This window comes from Amblyraja radiata, chromosome 8, assembly GCF_010909765.2.
Source record: "Amblyraja radiata isolate CabotCenter1 chromosome 8, sAmbRad1.1.pri, whole genome shotgun sequence".
Lineage (NCBI taxonomy): Eukaryota > Metazoa > Chordata > Chondrichthyes > Rajiformes > Rajidae > Amblyraja > Amblyraja radiata.
Genome location: NC_045963.1, coordinates 52,574,900 through 52,589,791, shown reverse-complemented (window position 1 = coordinate 52,589,791; position 14,892 = coordinate 52,574,900). Strand labels below are relative to the sequence as shown.

The window sequence follows — 14,892 nt, the reverse complement described above, 5'->3', positions numbered from 1 at the left end:
ACAGGTTGAGTGAGTGGGCAGACAGGTTGAGTGAGTGGGCAGACAGGTTGAGTGAGTGGGCAGATGCAGTATAATGTAGACAAATGTGCGGCAAGAACAAGGAGGCAGATTATTATCTCAATGGTGTCAGATTAGGAAAAGGGGAAGTGCAACAAGACCTAAGTGTCCTTGTATATCAGTCACTGAAAGTAAACATGCAGGTACAGCAGGCAGTGAAGAAAGCTAATGGCATGTAGGCCTTCATAACAAGAGGATTTGAGTACAAGAGTAAAGAGGTCCTTCTGCAGTTGTACAGGGCCCTGGTGAGACCACATCTGGAGTATTGTGTGCAGTTTTGGTCTCCTAATTTGAGGAAGGACATCCTTGCTATTGAGGCAATGCAGCGTAGGTTCACGAGGTTAATCCCTGGGATGGCGGGACTGTCATAGGAGGAACGATTGGAAAGACTGGGCTTGTATTCACTGGCATTTACTGGATGAATTTAAAAGAGAGCTAGATAGAGCTCTAGGGACTAGCGGAATCAAGGGATATGGGGAGAAGGCAGGCACGGGTTACTGATTGTGGATGCTCAGCCATGATCACAATGAATGGCGGTGCTGACTCGAAGGGGCAAATGGCCTTCTCTTGCACCTATCTTCTATGTTTCTATGTAAATGTTAGACCCTTTATCCTGTATCTATACACTGTGGACAACTGGATCGTAATCAAGTATATTTTTTTCGCTGACTGGATAGCATGCAACAAAAAGCTTTTCATTGTACCTCAGCACATGTGACCATAATAAACTAACTATGTCAAATAATCTTAGATTCAGCTCTAACAAACTATTTTCATTCACTCAGGACATTATCTTCTTCCTCATTAATAAATATTTTTTAAACATGAACTATCATCATTTTGATGTACTGAGAACTGCTAGAACCAAGATGGCCTGCTTCAGCAGATAATTGTTCAGATGTAGACTAATCAGCTGCAACATTCATCTGTTGCATGGTTGCAGGGTCTGTGACATTTGCCATCTGCTCCATTTGCATATGATTCACGTTATCAAATTAAAGCATTAACAATCTACACAGGCTGCTCAACACCTATATGACAGTGCAAACTCCAGCAGCGTTCAAACTGAACCCTGCTTCCCAATTGTAAATCAACATACTGTACGGTTTAGTTTTTCAGGGATTTTACTTACCGTTTTGAAAGGAATATGCTTTTTTCAAGCAATAACTGGATTTATTACTCATGGCCTGTTTTCCATATTATTGCTTCTTTGAAAATGCATGTTCCACTGACATCAGCCCTACCTCTGCCATCAGTCAAAATAAGTAGATCTGGATAATAATATAGTGTTACGTGAAAACTAGTATGTAGTGGTAGTGGGAAATTTCTCTCTCAATGTCTCCACCTCTCTTTCCTCTCACCAGGTCTGAGTGACTGAGCTGTCAGCCCACCAGGCCTGAGTGACTGAGCTGCCAGCCCAAGAATCCATTCGGCCCACAATGTCCATACTAGCCTTCTGGAAACCAGTCCATTTGGCCCACAACACACATACTAGCACTCCAGAAAGCCCCCCCACCCCCCACTGGCCACCAATATTGGAATTGGTAGAGAGGTGGAATATTGCGTTGGGGGACCAGCCCTCCCGTGTGAACATGGGACCCAACGGGTCCTACTTCGTCTAGTATTGTCCTAAAGACACATCTGGTAACAAAGATCAATATACCATTTGACTTCCTGAATGCTGTACAGCTTTTATTGACTTGTGTATAAGAGCACCCAGATTCCTTCGAACATCAACACCATTACCCAATCTCTCACTATTCCAATTTTGGCTTTGTATACCAACGTGCATGACCTTACACTAGCAATATTAGAAAATTTTGAGATTTTAAAAATCAAGTCTGCAATTTATTCCACCAGATAAAGCATTAAAATAAGTTTAATTTGACACCTAATTCACTTTCATATCTTCCATATTAAATAAGTTATGGTCATTTTCATACTCAGAAATTAGCATCTTGTTCCCTATTGCTTTTCCATTGACTTAACACAAAAGCTGTGATCGAGGACAGTCAAAATCCCATAACTTCCTTAAAAATTAAGAGAACTGAAAGAAATTTCAGTTATTATAGATTGAAGCATTCTGAAACAAATATGAAACAATCTTACTTGGATGACCTGAAATTAAAGCATATAATTAGTTAGTTACCTCATTGTAGCTAATTACAAAATTCAATTACTAGATCTAAACATCTATCCATTTCTTAAGAAAAGATTAACATTTTTAAATAGCCTGTCCAAATAACATTCACACAAGAATTCACAATATAACATGATTTTTCAATCTCATTGTCATGAATTTATAGGCCAAATGGAAGGAATTTAATGTTTAATTCCTGTAAATTAATGGCCATTTTAGTCATCTTGTGAGTGGGTATTTGTGGAACGTGATCGATTGGAACTTTGCGGTTTGCGGTGAATTTGAACCCCTTATCGGCAGGAAAAACACTGCCGGTTCGTATATTTACATAATCACATTTTCGCCAATGAAAGTTCAAAACCCTAGACATCCATTGCATCCCTGGAGGCCAAGACTGAGCCTCTGGGACGAGTGCCTGGGACAAGCCAGATAATGCCCATGCTTCACAGTCAAGACTGAACTGTCGGGTTAAGACTGAGCCTCCAGGATGTGGTTCCTGAGATCGCCAGTGTCCTCTCACATACACACTGATGATGAGGGACAGCGCCCCCACACAGACCCAGACCTTCTGGTCGCTATTGTCCGTCACCATAAATAAACATATCACCTGCGTTCACCCTACAGTGAGTGTCACTGTAGTCATTGTTGACCCGGTGTCATCTCTGAATTACAGTCTCAGTCTTTCACAAAGAAAGACACAAAGTATCAATTTCTCTGCCTTTTCCTTCGACTCCATTATAGGCGCTCTGTATCTTCCCTCATTTATCTTATTCCTGCCAGTGTACCCTCGTTGTATTTTCCCTGTATCAATTTCTTGGTCTTCCTTTGCTGAGTTCTGGAAAACACTCCAAAGCCTATTGCTGATCTGTCAACGTTATAGCATACCTTCCCTTGATAGCATACCATCTTTTAGTTTTCCTGTCAGTTGTGGTTGAGCTATTTTTCTCCATTGTCTTTTTTGTGGCTGAAAGGTACACTTTTTTCCCTTGTCATAGTTATAGAGTCATTCAGCTGTAAACAGACCCTTCGGTTAAGAGAGTCAAGAGTGTTTTATTGTCATATGTCCCGGATGGGACAATGAAATTCTTACTTGCTGCAGCACAACAGAATATGTGAATATGTAAACATAGTACATAACGGGGGAAGAGAAAAAAAGAAACCGTTCAATAAATGACAAATATAGTGCAAATATAGGGCAGTGGGCAGGTGCTATAGACCTGCACGGGAAGGTAGACGCTCCCGCCCCCATGAGTTTTGGGCAGATGGGGCTCATCAGCCTGAGAAGGTAGTCCATCTAGGAGAGGGAAAACTCTGATTTAAAACCTCCACTGCCTTGTGGCCATATCCAGTCATGGAAAAGGCACCTGGAGTAAACCTCAAGAAAATCCGGAGTCGTAGCCCCTAAGGCAGTTCGTTGTTGTCTACAACCTCGCTCTGGCAGCTCCTGCGACGGCGCTGGTGCCAAACTGTAACGGCCCTGCTGTTCCTTTGGATCGATCAGCGATGTGCAGAGGGGGGACGTGCTGCATGGGCAACAGCCTGTGACATATGACATCGCCCAGGCTTGCATTCGACCACACATCACCTGCAAACTAGGATGCATCACCCATGGTCAGTCATGACTGAAGGGGAACTACTATAATTCAATAATAATAGTCTTTTGCAGTTCAGAGCTCAGAGCTTATTCGTTGTTGTGTTTAATAGCCTGGTGGCTGTAGGGAAGAAGCTGTTCCTGAACCTGGACATTACAGTTTGCAGGCTCCTGTACCTTCTTCCTGATGGCAATGGTGAGATGAGTGTGTGGCCAAGAAGATGTGGATCCTTGATGATTTGACTGCCTTTTTGAGGCAGCGACTACGATAAATCCCTTCAACGGTGGGGAGGTCAAAGCCGGTGATGGATTGAGTAGTGGTCACAACTTTTTGTAGTCTTTTTCGCTCCTGGACGTTCAAGATGCCGAACCAGGCCACGATGCAACCAGTCAGAATGCTCTCTACCGTGCACCTGTAGATGTTTAGTCCAACATGCCCATGACAACCAACATGCCCAATCCAAACAATGGTCCATTGTTGGCTGTGGAAGAGGTGATCATGAAGGGATACGCACAGTGAAACTTCACTGTTCTCATCCCTTTGTTATCACCTTTCCTGAGTCGTTGGTGCATTAGGTCTGATTTGTTCTGTATCTTTTCATATCTCTAATTTCCCTCTCACCTGACTCTCAGTGTAAAGAAGGGTCTCAACCCGAAATGTCACCTATTTTATTTCTCCAGAGATGTTGCCTGACCCGCTGAGTTACTCCAGCATTTTGTGTCTATCTCACTTGCCTGCCTTTGACCCATGTTCCTCAAACCTACCCTATCCATGTACCTGTCTAAATATTTCTTAAATTTTGCAATAGTACTTGCCTCAACTACCTCCTCCGACAGTTTGTTCCATTTACCCACTCCCTTTATGTAAAAAAGTTACCCCTCAGGTTCCCATTAAACCTTTTTCCCCTCACCTTAAATCTATGCCCCCCAAAAAAGTAAATTTAATTTTAATGCGAGCCACTGTCACCTTTTTACTTTTTAATATAATTTCCCAACCAACCACATCCAACCTTCTCTCATACCTTCATGGTCTCCTTTGTTTATCTTTTAATTCATTTGTTTTGGCAATGAATTGCAATTTGGCCCTATTTTTACGCTGCTTAGCTGAAATTATTGTGCAAATTAAATTTAAACACAAATAAAATCTGGATACACTTACTCTAAAATCATACTGTTGTGTTACCATAAAAACATTAAAATCCATAATGTGGTAGTTAGTTTTCTCGATTAGACTTGCTAGTGACTGTAATTCTGACATACATCATGGGCAAATAATAATAAAAATTGGCTTCAATATCACAACTATTGGTAACTGGTTTGAGTTGAGCAGTTGAAACACCTTCTCTAGGAAGATCCAATGCCAGGTTTATGGCAAACTAGCTGTGGTGGACCAGGAAACAACATTAAAAGGTATGATGGCAGGTGAAAATAAGAGTCTAGAGGCACACAGTTTTCCAGAGCCGATTCTCCTGTTGATCTGTTGAAATTCAGCCATTGATGTTGGAGAAATTAAATTCAACAATTCGAGTAAATAAGGAAGTTTAAAAAAAACAATGTGTAATGGTGACAATGAAACTATCATGATAACACTCGTTGGTCAGTCTCTTGCTGGAGGAGGAAATCCTGGGAAGATTGACCAGCCGGTCACTAAGTAAATGTTCTCTGACGTGTTGGAAGCATGAGCTCATTTTAAGCACATATTTTGGATTTCCAGCTTACAGTGGAATTTTGCTTTTGTTACCCATGGATGGTTTTAGGATGTACTGCAGCATAATGGTGGGTCAAAATCAGAGTACAGAATGGCTAGGAAGTAAGAACAAAGGTATGGCTAAAGGGCCTATCCCACTTAGGCTATTTTTAGGCGACTGCCACAGTCATAGCAGGTCGCCGAAAAACCGGCAACTGGACCCCCCTTCTACATGAAATTTTAAATAGAATCATTACTTTTACAACAACAAAAAAACGAAGTCAGCACTGGCGTCAACCTATGTTAACCTGGCGACTTACGTTAACCTGGCGACAATTACGACAGCACCTATTTCAGAAGAAGTCAAGCTACGCGCATTGGCATCGAACCCACTGTCGCCGACTGTCTCCGAAAATTTTTCAACATGTTGAAAATCCAGCGGCGACCAGAAAGACACCGCGGCGACTCTTTGGGCGACTGAGGAGACTACTGACGATCATACAGGCGACACCCCGGCGACAGCCTAGTCGCCTGTAGTCACCTAAAAAATGGGACAGGCCCTTAAGACTATGTTTTTTAACAGCTTGGCTTTACAACACCATTACCATAAATAATCAGTATCATTGTTTTTAAAGGGCCTTGTACTTCAGCTCAATAGAATCCAACATAGAGTCATGGAGACAATACAGGCCCTTCGGCCCAACATCCATGCTGACCAAGATATCCCATCTACGTTAGTCCCATTTGCCAGCATTTGGTCCTTATCCCACTAACCCTTTCCTATCCATGTACCTGTTCAAGTGTCTTTAAAATGCTGTTATGCTTTAAAACTACCTCCTCTGGCAGTTCATTCCATACAGCCACCACCCTCTGAGTGAAAATGTTGCCCTTCGCATTCCTATTAAATCTTTCACCTTAAACATAAAGGTGGTCTGGTTCTTGATTCCCCTACCCTGGGTGAAAAACAGTGAATTCACCTATTAATTCCCCTCATGATCTTATACACCTCTATAAGATCACTCCTTATCCTCCTGCACTAAAGGAATAGAGACCTAACCTGCCCAATCTCTCTTTATTGCTCAGGGTCTCGAGTCCTGGCAACATTCCCGTAAATCTTTTCTGCACTCCTTCCAGCTAAATAACATCTTTCCCATAGCAGGATGACCAAAACTGAATACAATACTCAAAATACTAAGCACAATACTCCAAATGCTGAATGCAATATTCCAACATACCTTGTTTAAAGAGAGCTAAGATTTACGTGCGTAAAAGTCAACATATTTATGAGCTAATGCTATTGATGATACTATTACCTTAACTACAATATACTCAGTGATGGTGTTAAATATAAAATTGTGTACTCTTCCATAAAATTCAATGCAAGTGATAAAAATATTAATATGTGGCTTTAGCATTTCCATTAGGTTATTGAGTAATTAGTGTTTGAAATATTTAATTTATGTCATCTCCTATTTAAATATCACTGCCAATTTCTAAATGGAATTTTACTATCCATACGTCATAATTTTTACACTTTACCTTTATAATTATTGCTCAAGCAGTAAAAGGAATGTAAAGATTTTAACGTTCTATCCCATGGTTTTCTGTAAAAACATATTTCTATAAGATAAATTGCAATAAATCATAATATATCAAACCAGAGCATGTTAAGTATATTTTCTTCCAGATAATTCGGTAGGCTGTAGTGTACTTTGCTTTGGCTTTGTAAGCTTTGGCTTCTTCCTGCTCCTTTTCGGACACATACGATTTCATTTATTTATAGATATTGTTTATGACACTTTATAAATATTCTTGTTTTGTTTTTTGTATGCTGTTTCACACTTGCTTTTTATTCTTTTATTCTGTTTGAAATAAAGAATTAAATACTTTCAGGGATTGACTAATATTAGTTAGTGAGCTGAATCTCAGTCAATAATTCATCATCTATCTTCCCATCCCACCATTTAGGAAGCCAGCTAGCACTCCGTGTCATATCATGAAACTGCTGAGTGTACTTTTTACAATAAAATCAAAGGGTCTTGACAACACCCAGTTTTAACAATTATTCTCCAGGAGCAGCAACACCTATGTACACCTATGTACAGGTCAAATATATTCAATTCATAAAATATAGGGCAAATTTCAGTGGGGTAATTGACTTCCCTTCAATCTCTCTCAATCATCAACAAAAAGGACGGTGTTGTTGACATATTATCAAGTGCTACGGTATACTGTTGGTCTAGTTGGCATAAGGACCACTTGGCTCTCATGTCTCCGCTAAACTCAGTCCAAATGGAGAAAACACTGAATTGCAGAAGTGAGGCAATGCCAACAATGCTAAGCAACAAGGGTGGACTTGATATGTGTAGCAATGAAAGAGACTAGGTGAACTTGAAACCGGTGACATTTTTTTCACTGGTCAAGTCAGGTTTATTGTCATAGGCACATCCCGCCACCCTACCAATCTAGTTTAAACCCACCCGTATAGCACTAGAAAATCTGCCTGCCAAGATATTAGTTTCCTTCAAATTGCATCTGAACTGGAGGGGAAGCAATATCCTGGCAGGCAGGTTTGCTAGTGCCACACGGGGGGTTTAAACATGATTGGCAAGGAGACGCAATCCGATGTAGGACCGAATGCAGGTGAGAGGCTGGTAGTCAGTAAGGAAGATGATGAAAGAAATTTCAGTGGACATTATAGACAGTAGCATGGCAGGGAGCGAGGAAAGACCATTGGATTGAATTGAATTTACTTTAATGCAAGAGGCTTCATGGGTAAGGCGGATGAACTCAGGGCATGGATAGGTATCTGCAACTGGGAAGTTGTCGTCATTATGGAAACCTGCTAAGGGAGGGATAGGACTGGCAGCTTCCTTGCAGAGGATTCCAAAACACAATGTAGTACATTAATCTATTTCAATCATTGTTTATATTTTAACAATGAACTACTTAAATTGTACCGAAGAGGGGGAAACAATTCACTTATTTATACTTCATAGTTTGTGTGCGTGTGTGCGCGCGCGTATATCCGCATGCGTGTGTGCGCACGGGTACCCGGACGTGGCGCCGACAGACAAGAAGCCGAAGCAATGAAGTCGAAGCCAAAGAACCGAATAGAAACGAGGCCTAAACGCCAATGAAGCGAAAGAGTCCGAAGACGAAACGCCTACTAACCGAAAGGATGGGATGCCTAAATGCAAACTAACTGAAAGGGCAGGATGCCGAAAAGTCAACAAACCGAAAAGCTGCGGCGCCTAAAAGCAAACTTACCGAATGGCCGCTCTGTCGAAACGCCACCTACCCGAAAGGCGGCGTCGCCTACACGCCAAAGGACCGACTGCCGCTCAACAGAAAAGTCCAATAACGGACTTGACGTTGCCGGGGGGCGGGACTTGTCAGCGATTGGTCCAGACCCCCGTGTCCATCACATCACTGTGAAGGCATGAACATTGTCCCAAACCTCCGCTCCACCCGACCCGCAGCCCGCGGAGGGTGACGTGGGAGAGTGGGGGCTGTCCTGAAGAATGCACACCTTCGGCCGCTTTCAACTTGGTGCTTGGGTTCAGATTGCCCCGTCACCTATGGCTTGTGTGGGGAAATGAACCCCACGCTCCCATCTCCCCCTTCTCTCTCCCCTCTTCTCTCTCTCCCTTCTCTCTCCTCGTCTCTCTCCCCCCTTCTCTCTCCTCCTCCCTTCAGACGCACTCTCTCTCCCATTCCTTCTCTCCAGAGATGCTGCCTGCTTTGTGCGTGGAAGCTTGGGTGCGTTCCGCAAACAGCGAGACGGTAATAAACCGTCTGTCCCCGTGACCGGGGTGAATCAACCTGGTGTGGGTGTCAAAGTCCTGGGGTCGGAGGGGGGGAAACAACCCTGGTGTGGAGGTTGGGGTCCAATGGCAGTGCATCGTGGTCATTGACTGTGGGACGCTCCTGTGGGTGGAGACGGAGGAGAGAGAGAAGGGGGAGAGAAGTGGAGTGAGAGAAGGGAGAGGGGGGGGGGGGGGGATCACCCTGGTGTGGGTGTTGGGGTCCAATGGCGGTGCATCGCGGTCAGTGACTGTGGGACGCTCCCGCGGGTGTGGATGGAGGAGAGAGAGAAGGGGGAGAGAAGGGGGGAGAGAGAGAGAAGGGAGAGAGAGCGGAGGGGGGGAGAGATGGGGGAGAGAGGGGGAGGGGGAGAGGAGGGGAAGAGAGAGGAGGGGAAGAGAGAGGAGGGGGAGAGAGAAGAGCAGAGAGGGGGAGAGAGAGAAGAGGGGAGAGATAAGGGGGAGACGGGAGCGTAGGGTTCATTTTCCCACACAAGCCATCGATGACTGGGCAATCTGAACCCAAGCACCAAGTTGAAAGCGGCCGAAGGTGTGCATCGCTCGGGACAGTCCCCACTCTCCCACGGCCACCCTCCGCGGGCTGCGGGTCGGGTGGAACGGAGGTTTGGAACAATGTTCATGCCTTCACAGTGATGTGATTGACGCGGGGGTCTGGACCAATCGCTGACAAGTCCCGCTCCCTGGCAACGTCAAGTCCGTTATTGGACTTTTCTGTCGAGCGCCAGTCGGTCCTTTGGCTTGTAGGCGACGCCGCCTTTCAGGTAGGTGGCATTTCGACAGAGCGGCCATTCGGTAAGTTTGCTTTTAGGCGACGCAGCCTTTCGGTTCATTGGCTTTTAAGCGTCCCGCCCTTTCGGTTAGTTTGCATTTAGGCGTCCCATCCTTTCGGTTAGTAGGCGTTTTGTCTTCGGACTCTTTCGGTTCATTGGCGTTTCGGCCTCGTTTCTATTCGGTTCTTTGGCTTCGACTTCTTTGCTTCGGCTTCTTGTCTGTCGGCGCCGCGTCCGCACACGGTGCGCACATTTGTGTTTGTTTACATACACATGCGCACAGGAGCCTTGTTAATGACAACTTTTCTGCCAAAAATAAATCCCACCAACTATTCCTATCAACAGATTTACATGGGTGTAGAGTAACAATTTTGACATAATTATAAAGTTAAACATTATTAACATTATTTGGCACATTGTTTAATATGATTTTCCATGATAGGTTTGAGCTCTAAAAGTCTTCCTTCTGGGAAAAATCAGTATTTCTTCCCCTGCAAATCCACATGGCCACCCTCTCCCACCAGCAAAGGGTGCTAGCTGAAGACAAATCCAACAATCCACTGGGATTGGTGTACTCAGTTCCTCTGCATTCAAATTACTCAGCACATTTTCATCAATTTCCTTCCAATTCAGTGTTTTTTTTTAATATTCTTAGTTCAGAAAACGACATGCGCAGAAAGCTCAAAGAAAATAATCTTATCTGTGGTTGAAATGTAATATTTTCTGATTGCTTCATCTTATATCAGATTCATATTAATCTTAACATTAATATTAATTCACAACCCTCACCAACATCATGTTATCAGTTGGGATTTTAACTGAATTTTACACATTGTTTACATTGCATATCAAGTTTTATAATGCAGAATCATTACCGTGTAAAAGCCCAAAGCACTTTGATGCGGTAATACATTGAAAGAATTAATGGCACTACCTGCATTTTCTAGGATACAATTGCCACTATTAGAGATAAGCTCATCATAGAAACAGGAAGTTAAATACATATTGGTGATGCACAGATGTGAAACAGCAGGGGCCAATCTTATCTGGTTTACGAGATACATAATGGATGGCTGGAACCTGAAGCTACCAAAGAACAAACAGAGAGAAACCAGCGCAGTGGTATTTACATGATGTGAAATTTCTGAGTTTAGAGCAAGTTAAAAGATGGCTAAAAATGTCCAATTTTTATTATATTCATTAACTAAAATTTTCTGATTCTATTTTGCTTAGATGTATAATCAAAGGTAAATTACACAGCTGAAAGGACATGATTAAGGTAGGAAAGGTTTAAAAAAGATTCACAAGGATGTTGCCTGGATTGGAGTGCTTGCGTTATCAGGAGGATTTGAATATGCTGCTATAATAGAGATGGCATAATAGAACATAGAAAAATAGGTGCAGGAGTAGGCCATTCGGCCCTTTGAGCCAGCACCTAATGGCTGATCATCTAAAATCAATACCCTGTTCCTGCTTTTTCCCCATATCCCTTGATACCTTTAGCCTAAGGGCTAAATCTAACTCTCGCTTGAAAACATCCAGTGAATTGGCCTCCACTGCCTTCTGTGGCAGAGAATTCCACATTCACAACTCTCTGGGTAAAAATGTTTTTCTTCATATCAGTCCTAAATGGCCTATCCCTTATTCTTAAACTGTGACCCCTGGTTCTAGACTCCCCCAACACCGGGAACATTTTCCCTGCATTTAGCCTGTCCAATTCTTTAAGAATTTTATATGTTTCTATAAGATACCCTCTCATCCTTCTAAATTCCAGTGAATCAAGCCCAGTCGACCCATTCTTTCATCATATGTCTATGGCCAGTGGTGTGTTGTAGGGATCAGTGTTAGGCCCCCTTTTGTCTGGATGATGATTTGGATGAGAATAGAGGTGGCATGATTAGTTAGTTCGTAGATGACACCAAAATCTGTGATTTTGTTGAGACCACACTTGGAGTATTATGTGTAATGCTGGTCGCCCAGCTATAGGATGGATGTGATTAAGCTGAAGATGGTACAGAAAAGATTAACAGGGAAGGTGCTGAGACTGGAGCACTTTAGTTATAGAGAGACTACATAGGTTGGGACTGTTCCCCCTGGCGTGAAGGAGGTTGAAGGGTGACCTTATAGAGGTTTGTGAAATCATGGATTGCTACAGTCTATTTCCCAGTATTGAGGAATCCAAGACTCGAGGGCAAAGGTTTAGGAACTGAGGGGAGCAACTTTAGGGCGCCGTCCTATGGCTGCCTAGCCTGCAGCTGTCTGTTTTTTTTCGTCTCTTTTTCTTATTTTTAGTTAGTTTAGTGTTTTGGTTTGAGGAGTTCTAGCTTTTTATGTGTGGGGGAGGGGGGAGGGGAGGGGGAAACTAATTTTCAGGGTCCCTACCTGGTCGGAGATGCAGCTTTTCTCCGGGCTGCGCTTCGACCCGTCCCAGCGGCGGGCCTGGAGCGGCGTCTCCTGAGGGGACCGCCTGGAGCTTCGGCATCGGCGGCGGCAGTGGCACCGGCTCAGCGGCGGCAGCACCGGCTCAGCAGCGGCGGCGGCACCGGCTCAGCACCAGCACCGGCTCAGCACCGGCAGCGGCACCGGCTCAGCAGCGGCGGCGGCACCGGCTCAGCACCGGCGACGGCACCGGCTCAGCATCGGCGGCGGCACCGGCTCAGCACCGGCTCAGCACCGGCGGCGACACCGGCTCAGCACCGGCGACGGCACCGGCTCAGCAGCGGCGGTGGCGGCACCGGCTCAGCACCGGCGACGGCACCGGTCTACGCGGCGGTGCAGGCGGGAGGCAATGGCCTCAGCACCGGCGACGGCACCTGGCTCATGCACCGGCGGCGGCACCAGCGGAGACACCGGCTCAGCACCGGCGACGGCACGGCTCAGCAGCGGCGGTGGCGGCAACCGGCTCAGCACCGGCGACGGCACCGGCTCACGGCAGCGGCGGCGGCGGCACCGGCTCAGCACCGGCGACGGCACGGCTCAGCAGCGGCGGCAGAGCTGCGGGTCGGAGGACGGCGGTGCAGCGCTGGAGCGCCATTGCGGGGCTGGCGGTGACTTCGCTGAACTGGAGCTGGGTCTGTTGCGGAGCTGCGGGTCTGTGGAGCGGTTTGCGGGCGGCGGCGCTGAACTTTCCATTCGGCGCGGCCCTGTCGGCTCCGGAAGCCACGGTCTCGAGTAAGGAGGCCCGACTATGGGTGGACTTGGGGATGGGACTGGAATTTGTGCCTTTCCCCACAATGGGAACCATTGTGGGGGGATGTTTTGATGTTGAAACTATCTTTTATTGTTATGTTGTATTTTTTTTTATGTGCTGCATGGCAAAAAGAATTTCACTACACCGAAAGGTGTATGTGAGCAAAATAAAATTTGAACTTTTGAACTAAAGGGGATCAGACGGTCAACCTTTCCACACAGAATGTGGTGGGTACATGGACTGAGTTGCGGAGAAAGTAGTAGTGGAATGGACAGTAATAACATTTAAGAGGCAACTGGACAGATTGCTGAATGAGCTGGGAATCGAGGAATATATAACTGATGTAGGCAAGTGAAATTAGTATAGGTAGGTATGATGGTTGGCACAGACTGAATGGCCTGTTTTAATGCTATACATTTTTATGACACAGGAGCTGACTGGGAACTGGGATTCTGTACAGAATCAACATTTTGGTCTTTTTTTACACAGGTTAGCTAATATCAACAATGCTGTCTAGTGCATGCAAATAAAAATAGTAAATGCTTGGCTCAAAATAGCCACAGATAAAAGCAATTACCACCTCCAAAGGTTCTGCAGTTAACAAAGTACATTTAATTGCTATATTAATTCTAACATTAGAATAGAGGCAATCAATTTATGTACCCCAGTAAGCTCTTATATTATAAAGAAATGCTAATTATAGGATAAGGGAGGAAAGTAGAGCATCCAGAGGGAACCTAAGCAATCAAAAGTTGAATATAATGCAAAGGAATGTAGTTGGCAAAATAAACTGGGCTCTTTTCCAGACACACCAATCAGCAACAAGATTAGCACATTCATTCCCGTGTGGATGTATAAAAGTGTTGCTCTGCAGCTTATCATTTGTCATCCAATCAAAAGCACAAAGACCATGATTATTTCCCTGTTAAATTCAACCTGTTATCAGTTGAAAATCTGACTGTTTGAGGGACATAACTCACCCTAACAACAGCAAGGTTTTATCCGGGAAACTGTAGTGAGCAAGATCTTGGCTGTTGGCTGTCTGTTCCACTCCAATGATTGTGTGCCCCTCAGTTTTCTTTTGCTGCAGGTAGTCAATTAGTTGATCAGGTCTCACCTACAAAATGGAGAGATTGAAGATAAAGAAACACACGGCATTATAACTCGCTGGTGACTTGCCCATCATGATTCACTCTTTACTGAAGGACTATGCAAACGTTTCACCTTTCTTCAAATGAGGTTCCCGTGTTTCAGATATGGACTTTTTAAAATTGTGTTTAGCACTAATGCCTTGTGTTTGGCACAGCCTTGTTATTTTCACCTATTTTCTGACATCCACTTATCCTCTTTTCTCCTCTAGGTTTTCTCACGTATTCCACTCATCTGCCAATCACACAATCCCCCCCCCCCCGGTCACACTGTATCTACTTATGACTTTCCAGGTTTTGTCTCATCCCCACCTCTCTTTTCCAGTTTTTTCTCCCCCCCCCTCTCCCCCCACCTTCTCCTTCAGTCTGAAGAAGGGTCCCGACCTGACACATCGTCTGTTTACTCCCTCCACAGATGGTGCCTGACCTGCTGAGTTCCTTCAGCACTTTGCAGATGTTGGAATCTTGAGCAAAAAACAATC

General features: G+C 44.6%; 1 protein-coding gene across 1 annotated transcript in view; it reads right to left on the bottom strand.

Moving 5' to 3' along the window:
* tarbp1 (TAR (HIV-1) RNA binding protein 1) overlaps nt 1-14,892 on the bottom strand; it is a 220,731-nt gene that overhangs the window by 17,618 nt on the left and 188,221 nt on the right. Inside the window, exon 29 of the mRNA XM_033025902.1 lies at nt 14,243-14,379. Within this exon, the coding sequence (XP_032881793.1) occupies nt 14,243-14,379 (137 nt within the window). The remainder of the gene's footprint in view (nt 1-14,242; nt 14,380-14,892) is intronic.